Source organism: Myotis myotis, unplaced genomic scaffold (genome assembly GCF_014108235.1).
Source record: "Myotis myotis isolate mMyoMyo1 unplaced genomic scaffold, mMyoMyo1.p scaffold_m19_p_29, whole genome shotgun sequence".
Lineage (NCBI taxonomy): Eukaryota > Metazoa > Chordata > Mammalia > Chiroptera > Vespertilionidae > Myotis > Myotis myotis.
Window position 1 is genome coordinate 749,499 of NW_023416334.1, and position 17,564 is coordinate 767,062.

The 17,564-nt window shown below is 44.5% G+C and overlaps 1 protein-coding gene across 6 annotated transcripts in view; it reads right to left on the reverse strand.

Annotated features, from left to right (window-relative positions):
- Positions 1 to 5,888: 5,888 nt before the first annotated feature.
- COPS3 (COP9 signalosome subunit 3) overlaps positions 5,889 to 17,564 on the reverse strand; it is a 29,239-nt gene continuing 17,563 nt past the window's right edge. For 3 of the 6 annotated variants that reach the window (XM_036296285.1, XM_036296288.1, XM_036296286.1), the window contains 4 exons: positions 14,199 to 14,285; positions 7,799 to 7,912; positions 6,567 to 6,647; positions 5,889 to 6,214 (listed from right to left, as the gene is read on the reverse strand). In XM_036296285.1, coding sequence (XP_036152178.1) covers positions 6,161 to 6,214; positions 6,567 to 6,647; positions 7,799 to 7,912; positions 14,199 to 14,285 — 336 coding nt within the window. In that variant the 3' untranslated portion in view covers positions 5,889 to 6,160. The remainder of the gene's footprint in view (positions 6,215 to 6,566; positions 6,648 to 7,798; positions 7,913 to 14,198; positions 14,286 to 17,564) is intronic. The other 3 variants (XM_036296284.1, XM_036296282.1, XM_036296283.1) reach the window with 1 other exon arrangement.

Consider the following 17,564-nt stretch of genomic DNA (forward strand, 5'->3'; position numbering starts at 1 on the left):
GGCAGGCCCCCGAGGAGCTTCTGCTGGGGTGTCGAGAGGAGTTACTCACTTCTGACACCCCTTCCCGTTGCTTTAAGGCTGTATTCTTCTTCCCTAACACATGTTGCTTGAAGTACATGATGGTTTGTGTTTAGATATGCGATAAATGTGGGGAAAGCAGTTTTGTGCTTTAGAACAAGAGAGTCTGGAGTCTTTGGGGGTGTCTCTCTCTCACACACACACAAACACACACACACACACACACACACACACACACACACTCTCTCTCTCTCTCTCTCACTCCTTCCTCCCCTCTTCCCTGGCCTGGCGAATCTTCACACAGAAAGTTAACCCTAGCTCCTCAGAACCCACCCTCGCTGGAGTGGCCTCGGTTTTGTGTTTTTTTTCTCTCTCACACAAGGTTTTCTTCTAACCTCTAAACCGGCAGTCAGATATCCCGAGTGGTCCCAGACTGCGAGAGGGTGCAGGCCGGGCTGAGGGGAGCCCCCTGCATGAATTTTGTGCACTGGGCCTCTAGTACATAATCAAATGACAGTAAGTATATACTATTACCAATTACTTTAATATAAATGGCTTAAATGCCTCAAAGTTGCAGGGTGGCTAAATGGATAAGGACACAAGATCCATATATATTCAGCTTACAGGAGACCCACTCCACTTCAGATCAAAAGACTAAAAGTAAAGAGATGGAACAAGATATTTCATGCAAATGAAAACAAACAAAAAAGCTGGCTTAGCAATACTGTATCAGACAAAATAGACTTTAAGACAAAAGCTTGGAGAACCAAGATGGCGGCATAGGTTAACGCCAGAGTTTGCTGCCTTGAACTACTACTTCAAAAGTGAAACTAAAAGACGGAGCGGACATCACCCAGAACCACAGGAACGCTGGCTGAGTGGAAGTCCTACAACTAGGAGGAAAGAGAAACGCATACGGACACTCAGAGGAGGCGCAGTGCTGAAGTCAAATTCTGAGGTGCGGAGTGCGCGGAGCGGGCTGGCGGCGGAGGGCGCGGTTGGCGTTTTCAATCGGGAGGGAGCCGCAGACTCTGAGCTCCAGACACGGGCGAGTCTTTAGGGACCCAGACTCAAACGGGAGAAGTGGGACTGTCTGGCTTCGGTCAGAGCGAGTGCAGCTTTCTCTCTGAGGTTTGCAGCGGTTGCTGGGACTCAGAGAGGCAGAGCCCCTGGGGACAGGACTGAGAGCCGCCATAACTGCTCTCTCCGGCCCACCCTGTTGATCTTGTGCGACCCGCCCCGCCCAAGCCCTGCACAGAGGCATTTGCCGGATAGCCTCAGGCAAAGGCTAGATTAGCACCTCCCTAGAGGACAGAAGTTCTCTCACTGCAGACACAGCTGATTCTCACAGCCACTTGGCCTGGAGGTCAAACCCTCCCTGGTATTAGCTACAACAATCAAGGCTTAACTACAAGACTGCGCACAAAGACCACTAGGGGGTGCACCAAGAAAGCATAACAAAATGCGGAGACAAAGAAACAGGACAAAACTGTCAATGGAAGATATAGAGTTCAGAGCCACACTTTTAAGGTCTCTCAAGAACTGTTTAGAAGCCGCCGATAAAATTAATGAGATCTACAAGAAAACTAATGAGACCCTCGATGTTATGATGGGGAACCAACTAGAAATTAAGCATACACTGACTGAAATAAACAATATTATACAGACTCCCTACAGCAGACCAGAGGAGCGCAAGAATCAAGTCGATTTGAAATGCGAGGAAGCAAAAAACACCCAACCGGAAAAGCAAAATGAAAAAAGAATCCAAAAATGCGAGGATAGTGTAAGGAGCCTCTGGGACAGCTTCAAGCGTACCAACATCAGAATTATAGGGGTGCCAGAAGATGAGAGAGAGCAAGATATTGAAAACCTATTTGAAGAAATAATGACAGAAAACTTCCCCCACCTGGTGAAAGAAATGGACTTACAGGTCCAAGAAGCGCGGAGAACCCCAAACAAAAGGAATCCAAAGAGGACCACACCAAGACACATCATAATTAAAATGCCAAGAGCAAAAGACAAAGAGAGAATCTTAAAAGCAGCAAGACAAAGAAACCCAGTTACCTACAAGGGAATACCCATACGACTGTCAGCTGATTTCTCAACAGGAACTTTGCAGGCCAGAAGGGAGTGGCAAGAAATATTCAAAGTGATGAGTAGCAAGAACCTACAACCAAGATTACTTTATCCAGCAAAGCTATCATTCAGAATTGAAGGTCAGATAAAGAGCTTCACAGATAAGGAAAAGCTAAAGGAGTTCATCACCACCAAACCAGGATTATATGAAATGCTGAAAGGTATCCTTTAAGAAGAGGAAGAGGAAGAAAAAGGTAAAGATACAAATTATGAACAACAAATATGCATCTATCAACAAGTGAATCTAAGAATCAAGTGAATAAATAATCTGATGAACAGAATGAACTGGTGATTATAATAGAATCAGGGACATAGAAAGGGAATGGACTGACTATTCTTGGGGGGGAAAGGGGTGTGGGAGATGCGGGAAGAGACTGGACAAAAATCGTGCACCTATGGATGAGGACAGTGGGTGGGGAGTGAGGGCGGAGGGTGGGGCGGGAACTGGAGGAGGGGAGTTATGGGGAGGAAAAAAGAGGAACAAATGTAATAATCTGAATAAAGATTTAATTAAAAAACAAAAGAGACAAAAGCTGTAACAAGAGGTAAAGAAGGACCCAGCAGTTCCACTTTTGAGTATTTCTCTAAAGAAACCTGAAACACTAATTCGGAGAGACATTTGCATCCCATGTCTACTGAAGCATTATTTAAAATAGCCAAGATACGGCAGCAACCTAAGTGTCGATTGATAGATGAATGAATAAAGGGAATACTTATTACTCAGCCATAAAGAAACACCTTGCCGGAGAAACCAAGATGGTGGCATAGGTTAACGCCGGAGATTGCTGCCTTGAACAACCACTTCAGAGATATAACTAAAGGACAGAATGGACATCATTCAGAACCACAGGAAGGCTGGCTGAGTGGAAATTCTACAACTAGGAGGAAAGAGAATATCATACCCAGACTCACAGGAGGCGCAGTGCTGAAGTGAAATACTCAGGTGCGAAGTACACGCGCGGAGCGGGCTGGCGGCAGAGGGCGAGGTTGTTTTCAATCGGGAGGGAGTTTCAGACTCTGAGCTCCAGATCCGGGAGAGTCTTTAGGGACCCAGACTCAAACGGGAGAAGCGGGACTGTCTGGCTTCAGTCGGAACTCGAAGGCAGCTCTCCGTCCGAAGTTTGCAGCAGTTGCTGGGACTCTGAGAGGCAGAGCCTCTGCGGACTGGACTGAGAGCAGCCATAACTGCTTGTTCCGCCCTCCTTGTAGATCCCCAGGGACCCGCCCCGCCCAAGCCCTGCGCAGAGCCATTTGCCAGATAGCCTCAGGCAAAAGCTAGATTAGCACCGCCCTAGAGATCCAGCACAGAAGCTCTCCCACTGCAGACACAGCTGACTCTCATAGCCAGTTAGCCTGGAGGTCAAATCACCCCCGGTATTGCCGACAATCAAGGCTTAACTACAACAAGACTGCCCACAAACACCACTAGGGGTGCACCAAGAAAACATAAAAAAATGCGGAGACAAAGAAACAGGACGCAAATGTCAGAAATGGAAGATATAGAGCTCAAAACCACACTTTTAAGGTCTCTCAAGAACTGTCTAGAAGCTGCCGGTAAACTTAGTAAGGCCCTCGAAAAGACTGGTGAGACCACCGATAAATGTAGTGAGATCCTCAAGAAATCTAATGAGACCCTCGATGTTGTGATAAAGAACCAACTAGAAATTAAGCATACACTGACTGAAATAAAGAATATTATACAGACACCCAACAGCAGACCAGAGGAGCGCAAGAATCAAGACAAAGATTTGAAATGCGAAGAAGCAAAAAACACCCAACCGGAAAAACAAAATGAAAAAAGAATCTGAAAATATGAAGATAGTGTAAGGAGCCTCTGGGACAGCTTCAAGCGTACCAACATCAGAATTATGGGGGTGCCAGAAGATGAGAGAGAGCAAGATATTGAAAACCTATTTGAAGAAATAATGACAGAAAACTTCCCCCACCTGGTGAAAGAAATAGACTTACAGGTCCAGGAAGCGCAGAGAACCCCAAACAAAAGGAATCCAAAGAGGACCACACCAAGACACGTCATAATTAAAATGCCAAGAGCAAAAGACAAAGAGAGAATCTTAAAAGCAGCAAGACAAAGAAACCCAGTTACCTACAAGGGAATACCCATACGACTGTCAGCTGATTTCTCAACAGAAACTTTGCAGGCCAGAAGGGAGTGGCAAGAAATATTCAAAGTGATGAGTAGCAAGAACCTACAACCAAGATTACTTTATCCAGCAAAGCTATCATTCAGAATTGAAGGTCAGATAAAGAGCTTCACAGATAAGGAAAAGCTAAAGGAGTTCATCACCACCAAACCAGTATTATATGAAATGCTGAAAGGTATCCTTTAAGAAGAGGAAGAAGAAAAAGGTAAAGATACATATTATGAACAACAAATATGCATCTATCAACAAGTGAATCGAAGAATCAAGTGAATAAATAATCTGGCGATCATAATAGAATCAGGGACATAGAAAGGGAATGGACTGACTATTCTTGCGGGGGAAAGGGGTGTGGGAGATGCGGGAAGAGACTGGACAAAAATCGTGCACCTATGGATGAGGACAGTGGGTGGGGAGTGAGGGCGGAGGGTGGGGCGGGAACTGGGAGGAGGGGAGTTATGGGGGGGAAAAAAGAGGAACAAATGTAATAATCTGAACAATAAAGATTTAATTAAAAAAAAAAAGAAAAGAAACACCTTGCCTGCAACATGGAGGGTCCTGGAGGGCATTCACTAGTGAAGTAGTCAGAGAATCCAGGATGGTGCGGAGGAGGCAGGAGTGTAGCTCACCTCCCAGGACCCAACTGGAACTGCGGGTGTACATAAAGTTGTACACCTGAAACCTATACAATTTTATTAACCACTGTCACCCCAATAAACAAACAAACAACACAGAAACAGTCACAGATACAGAGAGCATTCTGCTGGCTGCCAGATGGGATGGGTGAAAAGGGGCGGATGAAGATGTGCAATCTGCCAGGTGTGAAGTCACTGCGTTGTAAGGGACAGGGGGACTCATGTGAGCCGGAGGACGCAAGTTTAGTCAGGGTCAAGCCCAGCCTCGGGAACACAGGGCACTGCTCACTGACGCATGGACACTGTGGCTGCTTTCGGCAGCAAAGCAGAATGGCTATCATACGACCACAGGACCCCCTCAGCCTCTCTATTAGGGGCACTTTTTACGTGACTCATGAGGTTCCAGAGTTTCCTTTTGTAAACAATGAGAAGTGGCTGACTACACAAGTTAACACATTTAAAAACGTGGATGTTGCTAGTGAGAAACTTTTTTTATGGATCAAATTCTAGTTTAATCTGATCCCCTTTTCAAAGGCTCCCCCCCATTCCCTGCTAGATCCGTGAACCGTCAGAGGCCTCGAGCTCTGCGGAGGAGTGGCCTGAACCATGAGGAAGCAGCTGCCAGTGTGGCTGGAAACGCTCTGAGGAAGAGGGCCAGCCTGGCACCTGCCGCAGGAAACGCCACTCTCACAGCGCGTGTGCCGCACACACCCGAGGTTAGAAGCACTGCAACAGCATCTCTCTAATTCACAATCCATACTTCTGGCCTGCAAAGTTACTAAAATGCATGTTCATTTTAATTATAAAATACTCTGTCTTATGGCCGCTCATATCAACTTTAGATCAAAATCTCCAAAAGTTTCTACAATCAATTTCTGTTCAAAATGAATGTTTTCAAAAACTTTTCAGATGGAAAAAAAGTGATGCAAAAGACACATCAATGTTTACGTAATTTAAAACAAAAGGGTAGATTTAATGCAATGACAACATTAATCTGAGGATAAATAAATCCACAACAGACTTTAAAGTTTGTTTTTTCCCCTTTGCAGAGAGAATGGTTTTCTGAAAGCACATAGGGCTGAAGAAGTCAAAACAAAATGTAATTTCTTAATGTCCAGGTGAAACAGGCGTAGTCCTCCCTGCTGCCCTTCTAATAGTTGCTACTGGCCATGGTGATAGTTCCTCTTGTTTAAATCAGGACGGCCATTTGTTTCAAGAATAACTGGATGGCTTGTTTCCAGAATCATCTTCTTGTGACCCCATGCTCTGTAAGGAGAGGGAGGCAGTGCATTTAAGCTGGCCCTTGTCAAGTTTCCCACCGGCCCCAACAAGCACCTGTGGGCCTCCCAAAGGACAGGGCCCCGTTTCTTTGTGCACAGCATGACCCTCGTGAGCATGGAGAGGAATCCAGTCCAGGGACCGCCCTCTGCACCCCCTAAGCAGTCTGTAGTGTGAAAACGCTCTCAACAGTGTCTCTGTGAACTTTCAGGAAGGTTTTCAAGAACTCCCAGCAGCTAAACCTTGAGCCTGAAACTGAGTTCACAGTCCTCCTGTGGGAACAGCCCTCCTTCTCTACCCAGCCCACTTCTAGTTAATGAGGGGAGCCCTCATCAAATACCTTCTGCACAAACTGGGGGTTCACTGTGATCTCCTGGTCCATCGCCTTCAGCCGCTCGTCCAGCTCTATGCACTTCAGCATCTGTGGGATGGACATGGTACAGGCGGTTAGCATGCAGGTGTAGGTCAATGGGAACCTAGACTGTTAACGTGCGTGCTACAGGTTCACAATCCCTTGACCTGAAACCACTGGAGCTAGGCAAGCTTTGGAGTCAGAATTGTTGAATTCAGAAAGTTAATACAGTCCTAGGAGTAGGACCTAGGGAAGCACTCCCTAATCAAACACACTGTCATTTGCAGTAAAACCTAAAAACATGCAGACTAAGTAGGATAAATAAATATAAATCATGTCAGGTGACATTTGCCGTCAAATGAATTACCAAAAAAACAAGCAATGCACAGTGTCCTTCCCCAGTTCCTTATCTCCAATTCAAAGTTGGGAAAACCCTGAAAACTCGAAGTCTGCTTTTGAGATGTAAGCGTCAAAAGTTACGCTTTTGAGATGTAAGGCTTTGTTCAATTCATTGCCTTAATCTGAGGTGAGAAGCACAGACCATCCACACAATCCCGACTCGTCTGCAGAACCAGCGGCACTCAGAGCAGCTCGTGGGGGACAGCCTTCCTCCCTCCACCCGACTCCTGCAGGTGGTCTCCGACCCGACCTGGAACTCTGAATCCATTTGGCCACAGCAACAAGACTCTACCTCAGCCGTGGGCAAACTAAGGCCCGCGGGCCGGATCCGGCCCATTTGAAATGAATAAAACTAAAAAAAAAAAAAGACCGTACCCTTTTATGTAATGATGTTTACTTTGAATTTATATTAGTTCACACAAACACTCCATCCATGCTTTTGTTCCGGCCTCCGGTCCAGTTTAAGAACCCATTGTGGCCCTGGAGTCAAAAAGTTTGCGCACCCCTGCTCTACCTCATAGGTGCCAGTTAAGTGTGGATAAAATCATACTGATTGTAAGACCCTTCAGATGACTGAGGAGTCAGAGCAGGCTTTGTTGAGCGACATGGGCACTCTACCCCACCATTCACTATAACCAATGATCCTGAAGAGGCGAAGCAGCCCATTTTGTAATTACCTTTCGAGGAACTAAAGTGCTCCTAGAAGCTCGTTGGGAACTGCCTGCATTTATACTAAGATTATCCTGGAGCACAGGGACAGTGTTTCAAACACAACATCTCAAACACCAATCCAAAAATCAAACCCGGACGCTCATGCTTACCTCCTGATCGATGTTATGAAGCATGGCCGGGTTATTATATTTTTCAGGGTTATCATGGAAACTGACCATACCATCCTTCTGATTAATACTTGCAAAAATTTCACCATCTTCTATCTATAAAAAAAATCAGGGAAGAAGTTTAGACCTGAACACTATGGGAATTATAGTGATTCAATATAACCAGGGCAAAGCACAGAAAGCAATAAATACATACATTTATATGTGTATTTTAAGCACAACTGTTTTTTCAACAAGTATTTACTGAATTCTGAGAATGTTCTAGGCACCATTATAGATGGCAGGGGGTGTAAAACTAATACACTCATAAAAATCCATGCCCTTACATTGTTTTATTTGTATTTTATTTTACATGTGAGGTAAAAGTCATTAACCATTTTAAAGTGTATAATTTAGTGGTATTTAGTACATGCACAGTGTTGTGCCAACTACCACCTCTATCTAATTCCAAAACATTTTCATCACCCAAAAGGAAACCCACACCTACTGAGCAGTACTCCCTGCTCTCCCATCCTCTCAGCCCCTAACCTGCTTTCTGCGCTATGGAATTGCCTCTTCTAGACCTTTCTATAAATGGAATCAGACAATATGTGTCTTTTGTGTCTTGTTTCCCCTAGCATAACGCTTTCAAACTGCCCTTGCATCTTTATTTATTTTTGCTAATCTTCACCCAAGGATATTTTTGCCACTGATTTTTATTTTTTTAATATATGTTTATTGATTTCAGAGAGTAAGGGAGCGGGAGAGAGAGATACAAACATCAATGATGAGAGAGAATCATTGATCGGCTGCCTCCTGCACGCCCCCTACTGGGGATCGAGCCACAACCTGGGCATGTGCCCTTGGCTGGAATCGAACCTGGGACCATTCAGTTTGCAGGCTGATGCTCTACCCACTAAGCCAAACCAGCTGTGACATGCCATTGATTTTTAGAGAGAATGGAAGGGAGGGAGGAAGGGGAAGAGGAAGAAAGAGAGAGAGAAAGAGAAACATTGATGTGAGAGAGAGCGCGACTGGTTGCCTCCCACACATGCCCGAGCTGAGGATGGAAACTGCATCCCAGGTATGTGCCCTTGACTGGGAAATTGAACCCGGGACCCTTCAGTGTCTGGGTGGACACTCAAACCATTAGCACACTGGCCGAGGCTGCCCTTGCATCTTTAAAGATTAGCTTCATTGTATATCATTGACATTGCCCTTGCGTTTTAAAACTGAAATGCTAACACATTTTTGCTTCACCCCAGTAGAAATTATTTTCTGGTCCTTCAAGAAAACGTTTCTGCCAATGCTGATTCCAAGGTGGCTTCAAGGTCTATGTTCTTTAGTTGCACCAATGACTGGGTATCTATTTGATGGATCCTCACAGCCAAATCCTGTCCATGAAGTTAAAAAGCAAGAAGCCAATAGAAGTCCCAAACAGGTACTGTTATTCCTAACAAAAGTGCTCCACAGGGTGGCGACAATGAGCCATCTATCACTGAGCTCCCTACACCGGTCTGCTCCTTTCTAGCCTTGGGAAGGACAAGTCCTGTTTAGTGATACAGCAACCAGCCCAACACACACGAAAAAGAGTGCCTAATTCTCCAAGTGACTACAGAGAGCTGCCTCTTTAAAAAGTGGAAGGAATATATCCAAATATTTGAAATGCAGACTTAGGTCCACCACAGCAGCACTTTCTGTAATAACCATGTTCATCTAATTAGAATGGAAGGGTATACTCGTACCGTGGATCCCTGAAAATGGATGAACTACTAGTAAAACTACATATAACACCATGTATGAATCTCAGGTTAAGCACAAAAGCCAGGTCCCAAAAAATATATACTGTATGTTTCATTTTATTTTATACTAGAGGCCCAATGCACGAAATTCCTGCAAGAGTAGGCCTCCCTTCCCCCGGCTGCCGGCACCGGCTTCCCTCTGGCACCCGGGACCAGGGCTTCCCTCGCAGCCCCAGCTGCGTCTGGAAGGTCGTCCGGTCTTATTTACATATCACACTTTTATTATTATAGACAAAGCTCAAAACAAACACAACTAGAAAAGGATGTGAGAAGTCAGGACAATAATAACCTTTCTGGCCAGAGCAGGTCTGGAAGCATGAGCGCGGTTCCTGGGTTCTGGCGGCATTCTGGCTTAGGACCTGGGTGCTGGTCGCACTCTTCCCTACGTGGGCTACACGTCAATAAAAGGTTTACTTTACGGCACCAGTCCCAGAAAGGCTCCCTGGTGAGGCCACCAGACGAGGAAGGGAGAAGTCAGGCCAATGTCTACCATCTCTCTCAGGGGACAGGGGCAGAGGGAACACTTCCCACACCATTCTATGAAGCCAGCATTACCCTAATACCAAAGTCAGACAAAAATATTACAAGAAAAGTACTACAATGTTCACTCTCCCATGAACATAGATACAAAAATACTCAACATATAAGCCAATCCAACAATATGTAAAAAGAATTATACACCAAAACCAAGTGGGATTTATTCCAGGTGTGCAAGGCTGGTAAAACATTGATGTTAACTCATCATGTCAGCAGGCTAAAAAAAGACCATGGTCAAATCAACATATGCAGAAAAAGCATTTCATAAAATCCAATACCCACTCATGATAAAAACACTCAGTAACTAGGGAGAGAGAATTTCCTCCACCTGATGAAAAATATCCACAAAAAACCTAGAGCGAGTATCGCCTGGTGAGAGACTTGAAGATCCCCACAAGGTGCGTAGCGAGGCATCACACACCCCTCTGCAGCACCGCACTGGAGGTTCTTGCTAACACAGTGAGATAAAAAAGGGGATATATATATATATATATATATATATATATATATATATATATATATATTGTGAAAAAGAAAGAACTATCTCTGGTCATAGAAGACATGACCATCTATGCAGAAAATCTGCAAGTATTACCCCCACCAACCAAAACTCCTGCAATTACTAGTATAGCAAGGCTGCAGGATTCAAGAGTAATACACAGAAGGCAGCTGCTTTTGTATAAAGCAGCAATGAACGAGTGTAACCTGAAATTTAAAGCAATACCATTTACATGTGCGTCCCTATCCCCCAAAATGAAATACTGAGGAATAAATCCAACAAAATATCTGTAAGATCTATCTGAGGAAAACTACAAAAATCTGATGAAGGAAATCAAAGAACTAAATAAACTGAGAACTACTTCATGTTCATGGCTACAAAGACTTGATATTATCAAGATGTCAGTTCTTCCCAACTTGATCTATAGATTCAATGCAATCTCAATCAAAATCACAGCCAGTTATTTTACAGATATTGACAAACTGACCATGTGGAGAGAGAGTTTATGTGGAGAGATAAAAGGACACAGAAAAGCCATACAATATGAAAGGAGGACGAAGTTTGAAGACGGACACTACATGACTTTTAAGACTTATTATAAAGCTACAGTAATCAAGACAAATACATAAGTGGGACAGAATCAAGAGCCTAGAAATAGAGCCACATAAACAGTCCCTGGATCTTTGACAGGAGCACAGGCAATACCATCAAGCACAGGCTTTATTCTCAGTGCACAGCAGTACTGAGTTCTGCTCATCAGCAACAAGTTTTATTGGTTCCAAAAAATTATCCCTTTTTTCCATCTTTTCAAACTCCTACTCTTCCTGTCTCAGTGGAACAACATATCTGAATTTCAGATTTGTCAGTTTATAGCATTTTTCCCCCCTAAGAACCATATAAATACATGCAAACACTGTACAGAGAGCTTAAATACTATCAAAATGCAAATACAGACTGGGTGCACTGTTAAGCCGAATTGCAAATTATGGCAACACACACTGGGGTACACATTGCTCTGATATCACCATTTGCTTTCTGATGTCATGCAGACCACAGTGGCCTATCTTTTGTTTTTATTATTTTATTCAAAAAACAAAACACACAAACCAGTGCTTGCTATACTAGTTACAGAAAAAAGAAAAAGAGAAGAAACTCAAAATTCCTATCTCCGTGCTGATTTGAAAAGAACAAAGTAGTTAGCAAAGTCAGCCTTTTCTACAAAGGGAGCTAAAACAACTGCACATCCACATGCAGAGAAAGAACCTAGACACAGACCTACACCCTCCACAGAAATTACAGGTCACAGACCTAAAGGTCAATGCAAAACTATGAAACTCCTGGAAGATAACACAGGAGAAATCCTAGATGTCCTGGGTATGGCGATGGCATTTAGACACTCTTACCATATGGTCCAGCTATCACACTTTTTGGTATTTACTAAATCAAGTCAAAAGCTTATGTCCACACAAAACCCTGTACAAGGATGTTTATAGCAGTTTTATTTATATTTGAAAGCAACCAAGATGAATGAGTAAACTGGACCATATCAGACCGTGGACTGTTGCTCAGCACTGCAAACAGATGAGCTGTCAAGCGGTGCAGATCCTGAGGGAAGCAGCCAGGGGAAGGCTGCCCCTGTGTGAGTCCCACCAGAGGCCCTTGTGGAGACGCAAAGCTGTGGGAGTGAGGGCAGTGGCTGCCAGGGGTGGGGAAGAGGACACGCACAGGCAGAGCACAGCGGGCGTGTAGGGCCGGGACACTACCGGGTCAGACCATAATGATGGGTATGTATAGTTACACATTGTCCAAACCCACAGAATGTACAAGAGTGAACCCAACGCAAACCCTGGACTCTGGGCGGCGATGGTGTGTCCTGGGCTCCTCTGCTGTAACACATGCACCGCTTTGGTGAGGGAGGATGACAATGGGGGAGGCTGTGCTTGCGTGGGGACAGGGGTTAATGGGAAATCTCTGTATCTTCCCCACAATTTTGTTTTGAATTTCAAACTGCTCTAAACAAAATCACGCCCTCATGGACTAACACCCAGGCCAGGCTTTTCCGAGCTCGGCAGTACTGGCACTTTGGGCCAGCGAATGCTTTGCTGCGTGGCTCTCCTATGCATTTAAGACATTCAAGAGCATCCTTGGCCTCTACTCACTAGACACAAGTAGGGACAGCCTAGCGGAGGCAACCAGAAATGTCTGCAGGCCTTGCCAAATGTCCGCTAGCACACAAACCCCGCTGCGGACCCAGGCCTGACAGGCTGTGTCTGGGTTGGTTAGGCAGTGTTCAAAACCCGTCCCCCTCTCTGACCCCTCAAAGCATTTTGCAGATGCCTATGTCCTGACTGGGTCATCACCACCCATGTGTTTCTTCTTACCCCTGGGAGGCTCTGTGGCTTCCCACAGGGTTATTAGCAAGGTGCTCTTAGCAGACACTCCCAGGTTGGTTAAGTCAGACAAGTTTTGTTTGGGATGAGTGTTTTGAAGGGAAAAAAAATCTCAAAACATTTGCAAATTGGACTATGGGAATAAACTACTCCACTATCCAATGGAAAACAGTTGTATTCCTCCTCATCCTGATGTGGCAGGCTTCTGAGCCACAGGGGAGGTCAGAGCAGAACATGCAGATCTAGCTTCCTGCAGACCGGCTGTCTTGGGCCAGGACAGGTCTGTTCTGGTAGAGCCATGTATCTCCATAACTAAGCAGGAGGTAGATTACAGTATATCAACTCAGTGGGTTACCATGTAGTCAACTAAATGATGCTTATCCAAATATGGAGTGGGGAGATACAACTGGAAGTGACACACAGGGGTGTCAGGTATACTGGTAATATCTGATTTCTGAAGCTGGCTGCGGCACATAGGAGTGCCCGTTCTAGCACCCTTTATAGCAAAACTATTCTAAGTGCAGAAGGGGCTCGAGGGAGACCGCAGTCAGTGCTGTCACTGAGCATACTGCATCCCTGAGCAGGACTCTGACGGTGATGGAAGCAATGCCCTGACCTCCATATGGGCCCAAGTTCATGACTTGATCATGCACCAGTATGCTGAGGAACACGGCTTTATGCCTCTTTGTATATCATAAATATTTCATGATGCTCTAGCCTGTTTGGCTCAGTGGATAGAGCATCGGACTGTGGACTGAAGGGTCCTAGGTTCAATTCCGGTCAAGGGCATATGCCCAGGTTGTGGGCTTGGTAGGGGGCATGCAGGAAGCAGCCGATCAATGATTCTCTCTCATCATTGATGTTTCTGGCTCTCTCTCCCTCTCCCTTCCTCTCTGAAATCAATCAATCAATAAAGAAAAAAAAATTTCATGAGTGTTTTAAATGTTTACAAAAATTGACATGCGCACAAAGAGGATGCACCCTATAAATCATTATAATTACATGATTAGAGAAACCCATAGATCGTTAAGGAAATAAACCAAAATGTCCACAGAAGTTGACTTTGGATGTTCCCCAACCCCCTTCTCCTTTTTCACATTTTCCATAATGAACACCTGTTACTTCCACAAACACAGAAATCCACTAATAAGTTTTAACAATGAAAGCACACTTACCATGTGCAGGACATATTTTTCTGCCTCCTGTGGTCCAGATAATTGCACACGACTTGCCATATCTTGTAATGATAGTGTTAAAAAGGTCTGAAATTCAAAAGCAGAATTAATCACAGGTAGAAACTACTGCGAAAATAAATTTTATTCAACGTGTATAGAGTTCTACTCAATCACTGAACAAGTGCTTTCCATCGCTGCACAAAGTGACTTTTGTTGTGAAGAGGACTTGACACGGATGAGCCCAGTGGTTTTGGCACCACTTTTCCAGAGCAATGACTTCTAGAAGTGCAGCCTCTGTGTCTGAGATGACACGCGCGCACGGTTATCACTGCAGTACTGTTGGCAACAGCAAAAGGCGGGAACCACCTCTGGGTCCGTCAGCAGAGAGCAGCACAGCACTATTATATAAACGCACTGCAATGCGGTTGTAACAAAAACTAAGAAGTGAGACTTTTCTATGAATCAAAAAAGAATCCAAGATATGTACATGGTTAAATATAAAAAAGGATGCAGAACAGTGCACCTAACATGTATGTAAAAGAGAGGGAAACAGTGTGTGTGAGAGCGAGTGGGAGAGAGCACTCTTGTACATGCACAGACAATCTGGTGCCCCGGGAACTGCTGACACTGGGTGGCCTCTGGGTAAAGAAAAAGGGGAGGCTGGAATATATGAACTGGGTGGGCATTTTTCTATCTTTTGAATTTTGTATTGTAAACTTATTACTGACTAAATAAATATGAATCCTTCAAAAACCAGTGTTTATCACTGCTCTGCTTGGGACATGATGAAACTATCTCTTCCAAGAACAAATTAAAAGAGCTCCTGCCCGGCTGGCCTGGCTCAGTGGTTGAGCATTGACCTATGAACCAGGAGGTCACAGCTCGATTCCCGGTCAGGGCACATGCCCAGGCTGCAGGCTGGATCCCCAGTGTGTGGCCTGCAGGAGGCAGCTGATCAATGACTCTCATCATTGATGCTTCTCTCTCTTTCTCTCTCTCCCTTTCTCTTCCTCTCTGAAATCAATAAAAATACATTAAAAAAATAAATAAATAAAAGAGTCCCCGCCCCCCCTCCTTAAAGAAAAATCAGCAATATTTATAATAATGGCATTTTTACAGCAGGACACATTAAAACTCTGATCTTAAAATTTTTTTTTTTAAATATATTTTTATTGATTTTTTACAGAGAGGAAGGGAGAGGGATAGAGAGTTAGAAACATCGATGAGAGAGAAACATCGACCAGCTGCCTCCTGCACACTCCCTACTGGGGATGTGCCCGCAACCAAGGTACATGCCCTTGACCGGAATCGAACCTGGGACCCTTCAGTCTGCAGGCCGATGCTCTATCCACCGAGCTAAACCGGTTTTGGCTGATCTTAAAAATTCTTGACCAAAAAAATCTACATATACTTTAGTTTGGAGAATAGCACCTAAGAAAATAAAATTGTTAATTTTAAGTACATAAGTAGCTTAACACGAAGGAAAATTCAAAAGTGAACATTTCTAAATACATAGAACTGTCAATGTTCTTTTAACTAGAAACTGCCACCGGAATGCCCATCAATCGAGGATTGGTTGAATGAATTACGATCCACCGTACAATAGACTACTGTTACTGACACAGTACTGTGATAGAGGCTTATGTTGCCAGGGAAGAAAGAGGGTTAAGACATATTGAACAAAAAAAGCAGAGTAGAAAACAGCATGAAGAATATGATCCCAATCACACTTAACTGGGAGTTCCCACATAGGCATATAGACAGAAGATGGAGAAGAGGAGTCAAAACTTCCACCAAAATGCTAACATGGAGTAGATTCAACCTCCATGTGATAACCTGTCCCTAGTTGCATTCTAGACAGCAATGCTATGGGACATGGCTCCTGTCACTGACAGTCTACCTGTTGAGACTTCTTACAAAGCTTTTATTTTCTGACTTTCGAAAGGAAAGAGACATGCTGGGTAGAAAAACCTTAGATGTTTCCCCCTCTGTTATTCTGGCATAAGGACAGAATGCCAAAACGTTTAACAGCCACCATCAAAGACTTAACCTTAGACGCATCCTTTAATGACACTGTCCCTCCTCTATGTCCCCCGGGCAGTGCTTTTCAGCCCAGCGGACCCCAATCAACCATGAGTCAGCACATACAAGACTGAGCCACAGCCCCGCCCCTGGCTGACCACCTGAGGCTCTTCCTGTTCATGTGGTCAAACTCATGTTTTGGACTGATCTGATCTGAATCAGAGTAGAAACTACCAGCTTACTTCCCAGGGCTGGACTGGGGCTGACTGCTTCACACTGTTAATTGATGGTTTTTGCAGAGTTACCTACTTCCTAGATTGTTTAAGTTCTAATTCCTCATTTAACTGTTATTTAACTTTCTGCACTTAAATTTTTTTAAAATACACTGTCATTTAACCTTGGTAATATTTTGATTCTTTTACTTAAACCTCAAGTACTAGTCACAAATGGGGTGCTGGTCTTCTACCTCCAGCTGGTGAGACAGGGATCTACTTAGAGTGGTTCTGTTGGCCCCTGGACCAAAGAGGAAATATTGTGGGGAGAACCAGGCTGCTTGTTATTCTGAGTCCCTTAGATCCCGGTCTTTTTTGTCTGTGGGTCAAGTTGGTTTTCCTCCGGCTGACAAGTTAATATTTGTGGTTTTTTTTGTTTGTTTTTTTTTAGTGGCTTTCACATTCTTTATTTCCTCTTAAAAATTAGCTTTCTACAAATTCTCTGTTGACCTCCTCATGTTAGCTAGCTACTCCCTGGTATTTGGGCGCTTCCTTTCCTTGTCCGGTGGCCACTCCTCACCTCCCTCCCTCTTTTCCGTGCGGTCTGACGCTGCCTCCACGACCAGCCCAACTCATCATTTCCCTTCAGCTCCTCTGGGCCCTCACAGTCAGATCCTCCTCCGCTCCCCCCTTCACCTGGGGCCCTGGCCCTCCCAGCAACACACATCCTATTCTCTCTCGTCCTCTGCTTCTCCGCCATCACCCCGCTGCTGACATAAGGCAGAGGGCACACACAGACAGCTGCACCTTCTCACCAGTTCTGAACCAGCTTGACCAGACTACTTCTCAAAAGGAAAAAACAATACTCTATTTTTTAAGCTGCTCTTAGTCAGTTTCCTATTCCTTGCAGTTATGCCTTCCTAGCTCACATGGGATTTCATTTTTCTTTTAAAATTTTCTATATACAAAAACCATCACTTTGAAAACAAAAGTAATAATTGACTTATCTTCTAGAGTTCAACCACCCAGCTTCTTCACCTCTGGCCTGAATGGCCATGACCGTCACATCAGCACAGCCTGAGCGGCCCAGGCTGCTCGCGAGGACTTCATCTGCGTTGTTATGTGAAGCCCC